At 58.4% G+C, this 3,734-nt stretch overlaps 2 protein-coding genes across 2 annotated transcripts; one reads left to right on the top strand and one right to left on the bottom strand.

Annotated features, from left to right (window-relative positions):
* Positions 1–681: 681 nt before the first annotated feature.
* On the top strand, positions 682–1,568 carry BU26DRAFT_440902 (uncharacterized protein; the record flags this gene model as incomplete). Its single annotated transcript, XM_033824426.1, has 2 exons — positions 682–1,024; positions 1,102–1,568. The coding sequence occupies 2 exons, from the start codon at positions 682–684 to the stop codon at positions 1,566–1,568; spliced, it is 810 nt and encodes a 269-aa protein (XP_033676311.1).
* Positions 1,569–3,017: 1,449 nt separating this feature from the next.
* BU26DRAFT_571810 (uncharacterized protein) lies at positions 3,018–3,695 on the bottom strand (the record flags this gene model as incomplete). The annotated part of the gene is made up of 3 exons (XM_033834182.1): positions 3,018–3,156; positions 3,212–3,398; positions 3,455–3,695. Coding segments are annotated over 3 exons (567 nt in total), but the record flags the coding sequence as incomplete, so codon positions are not given.
* Positions 3,696–3,734: the final 39 nt, after the last annotated feature.

Genomic DNA, 3,734 nt, shown 5'->3' with positions numbered 1-3,734 from the left:
TAGCGTGCTGGGTTGCCTGGTGGGCTTCACCACACCGTGTTTGCACTCTCTGACATTGGCATCATTCACTCTCGTCACTTGCGTTCACTTATGATCAGGACTGGGGTGCATCTTGCGTCATATGCTCTCTTTCTGTTTCCGTGGCGTGCCGGGTTGCCTGGTGGGCTTCACCACACGGCGTTTGCACTCTCTGACATCGGCGTCATTCACTGTGGGTGTCCTCGGAAGCTAATTCGGACCTCAGAAAAGTCGGCGCTGGCCTGGCAACACCTAGGATGCAAATAGCTTCCTCTCACTCCGTCGTCTAAGCAGGAAGGGAGCAGTCTGGTGACAAGGTCACCTCGTGCAGTCAGTTTCAGCGAGACGCTCGGACGCGTAGGTGAGAGAGAATCTTCTGGCAAGTTGCGGTGAAGCCCTTACCCACGGTGAATGCGCTGACTTCTCGCCACCCAGTCTTGGCGCCGGCCACAAAAGACCGCTCGCCCACCTCAATTTCTCTTTTCTTACACCAACCTCACCTTCAGCTTCTCAAAGCTGTTTCTTTGCCCGTTCTTTACACAAACCACCAAGCTACCTCGTACCTTCCTAGCCTCGCCAACTACCATGGAGGCTACCTGCGACAGTCAGAATGTCCACCCGGCTGTCACCAAATTCCAGGAAATCCTTGAGAAGTGCCACTTCATGCTGCAGAACAACCATCCCGTCGAACTTCAAGGCAACATTCAAGAGCTCTTCGGCGGCACGTTTGGAGCTGAGTACCTCGAGGCTCAGTTGAGCCAGATGCTGCAGCGCTCCGTGAGCGTCTGCGAGAGCTGTGATGGTCAGCACACGCTCGTGCAACTGACCCAAGAGAGCGATGTCTCCCAGGCCTTCACCCCGGACGTTGCTGAGCAACCGACCACCACTCACCATGTCGCTGGTCGAAAGAATCCTCCGCGCCCTATGAATTGCTGGATGCTGTACCGAGACACCAAGCACAAGGAGCTCAAGGATGCGAACCCGCACCTCACCGTCCAGGCGATATGTAAGTTGCCCCGGACAACCACCCTGTCTCACTTGTACCTTTCCTTCTCGTGACCCTTCCCTACTGACATTACACAGCGATCCTTTGCTCCAAGTTCTGGAAGACTCTTCCCGCTACAGAGAAAGACGAGTGGCGAGTGAAGGCTAAGCAGGCGAAGGAGGAGCACCAGCGCACGTACCCGGATTACAAGTACACTCCTCGCAAGCCGGGTCAGAAGAAGAAGCGACAGTCGCGAAAGGCAACTCAAGCCGCCGCCGCCGCCGCCGCTACTACTACTGGCGCCGCCAACATCATTCCCACTCTTGCGGCTGGCGATACCGCCATCACTGCTAACGTTACCGGTGGGCTTGCGGGTGGAGATACTCAGGGCCTCACCATGCAGCCCGCTCAATTCCCTGACATGGAGTCAATGAGGCATGGTCAGCTTGAGGAAGAGTTCGGAGGGGACTTCACCGTCGATTTCTTCGCTGACGAGACCTTCGCCTTCCGTGATGGTGCCGACGAGAGCGCTACCCTCCCGTCTTTCTTCTCGGACCTTTATTAAGGACGGCTCGGACCATGGGCCCACAATGTCAACACTGCTGCCCGCCTAGCCTTCATCGACTAGGCATGACAGAGAAGAGACTCTCCTCTACCACTCTCCACTTTTTCCGGCATCATCAGTCCTTTCCGCTCTAGAGTACCGGTTGCAAACTGGACCCGGGGGATCGCAACAGCGAGATACGTTCTCGAATGACGACAACGCCCCGGCCCTACGACCCAACCAACCCATTTCCGAGCGACTGCCCTACACCCTTCCCTGCACACACCAAATACACCACCGGCTTTTCTTTATCGATCGCGACATTCGCCTGTCCTCTCGTTATTACGGGTCTTCAGCGACTGTCGTCGGCTTCCCCCTCTAATTACGGAACTTTCACAACCTGACAGACCAGCATTCCATGGAGCATTGTGTTTTCTCCTTCCAGACGCTCGAGGAGGACGGCGTGCATGGAGAGCTCATATGGCTCGCTTCCTTAGTTTTCATTGTCTACTGGGTTCGCATCTGGGGCGATCTGGGGCGCTGGGACGGACGGATGGCATGGAATGGTATGGAATGGCATGGCATGGGATGTACCTAGCTCCTAAGGATAGATATCGAATGAAATCACAAAACCAACAAGCCCTTCTTCTTCCTGCTGTGACATTGTTGCTGATGTAGATGCATGAACACCGGTTGAATTATACTATAGTATGACACCACGCTTGGAGAGTGCAGTGTCCGAGGTCTTCGTAGTAGATACAATTGTCCGCGATAGTTCCTCCCGCGTTTGCATCGAACCTAGCTAGGGGTGCATCTAATGTTCCCTCATGACTGCAGCGGTATCTCCAGCGCTCCCGCAAGTTTTGTACCAGGTCTGTCTGTCTGCCCGCGCCTCTAGGCTGGAGCCACTGCCGCCGTCCTCCTTCTTTCCATGAACGATTCAACCGATACATAACCGCCTTCCATTCCGGTGGAGGTGGGCGTTCGCGTAGGCCTTGACCCAGTCACCCACCCAGCCTAGACGCAGGCTGAAGTGTACGCCTGGTTTGTTCCCGCCGCCACAGCTCCGTCTGTCACCCTGAGCTCAGCCTTGACGGCATCTCCAGCGCTCCCCGCAAGTTTTGTACCCGGTCTGCCCGCCCGCGCCTCTAGGGTGGCGCCACTGCCGCCGCCGTTCTCCTTCCCTCTTTCTATAAACGATTCGAACCGCGCGGCGCTCGGCGGCGGTAGTAGTCGAGGAGGGCAAGGGAACGCCCAGCGCGCGCGCGAGGTCCGTCGGGTGTGGAAGGAAGAACCCTCTCATCCTCATCCTCATCGTCGTCGTCGTCGTCGCTCTCTTCCTCTTCCTTCTGCCATCTTCTCCTAGCGGGGACATCAACCCGCGGCTAGTACTCGAGCTCGGGTTCCGGCGAGGAGCGACGGAAGTCGTCCAGGTCGCGGTAACCCCGACTGGAGCCAGCCGGCCGGGGGTCAGAAGGCGGCGGGAGCTGGGCGGGGACGAACGGCGCGGCGCTCCACGGCGGTAGAGTTGAGGAGGGCAAGGGAGCCCCCAGCGCGCGAGGTCCTTCGGGTGCGGAAGGAAGAACGGCGGTAGGAGAACGGCGGGCAGCTATGCGTATTGTTAGCAGTCTAAGCATTTTAGGGAGGGCCTTTAAGCTGTGTACCAGGTCTGTCTGCCCGCGCGCGCCTCTGGGGTGGAGCCTCTGCCGCCGTTCTCCTTCTTTCTATGAACGACTCGAACGGCGCGGCGCTCGGCGGCGGTAGTCGTAGTCGAGGAGGGTAAGGGAGCCCCCAGAGCGCGAGGTGCTTCGGGTGCGGCAGGAAGAACGGCGGTAGGAGAACGGCGGGCAGCTATGCGTATTGTTAGCAGTCTGAGCATTTTAGGGAGGGCCCTTTAAGCTGTGTACCAGGTCTGTCTGCCCGCGCCTCTGGGGTGGAGCCTCTGCCGCCGTTCTCCTTCTTTCTATGAACGATTCGAACGGCGCGGCGCTCGGCAGCGGTAGTCGTAGTCGAGGAGGGCAAGGGAGCTGGGCGGGGACGAACGTCGCGGCGCTCCACGGCGGTAGTCGAGGAGGGCAAGGGAACCCCCAGCGTCGCGAGGTCCTCCGGGTGCGGAAGGAAGAACGGCGGTAGGAGAACGCCGCGCGGCTATGCGTATTGTTAGCAGTCTGAGCATTTTAGGGAGGG

Source organism: Trematosphaeria pertusa (genome assembly GCF_010094035.1).
Source record: "Trematosphaeria pertusa strain CBS 122368 unplaced genomic scaffold BU26scaffold_24, whole genome shotgun sequence".
In the NCBI taxonomy this organism is placed as follows: domain Eukaryota; kingdom Fungi; phylum Ascomycota; class Dothideomycetes; order Pleosporales; family Trematosphaeriaceae; genus Trematosphaeria; species Trematosphaeria pertusa.
The sequence above is the reverse complement of the archived record's forward strand: the minus strand, read 5'-3'. Positions and strand labels throughout refer to the sequence as shown.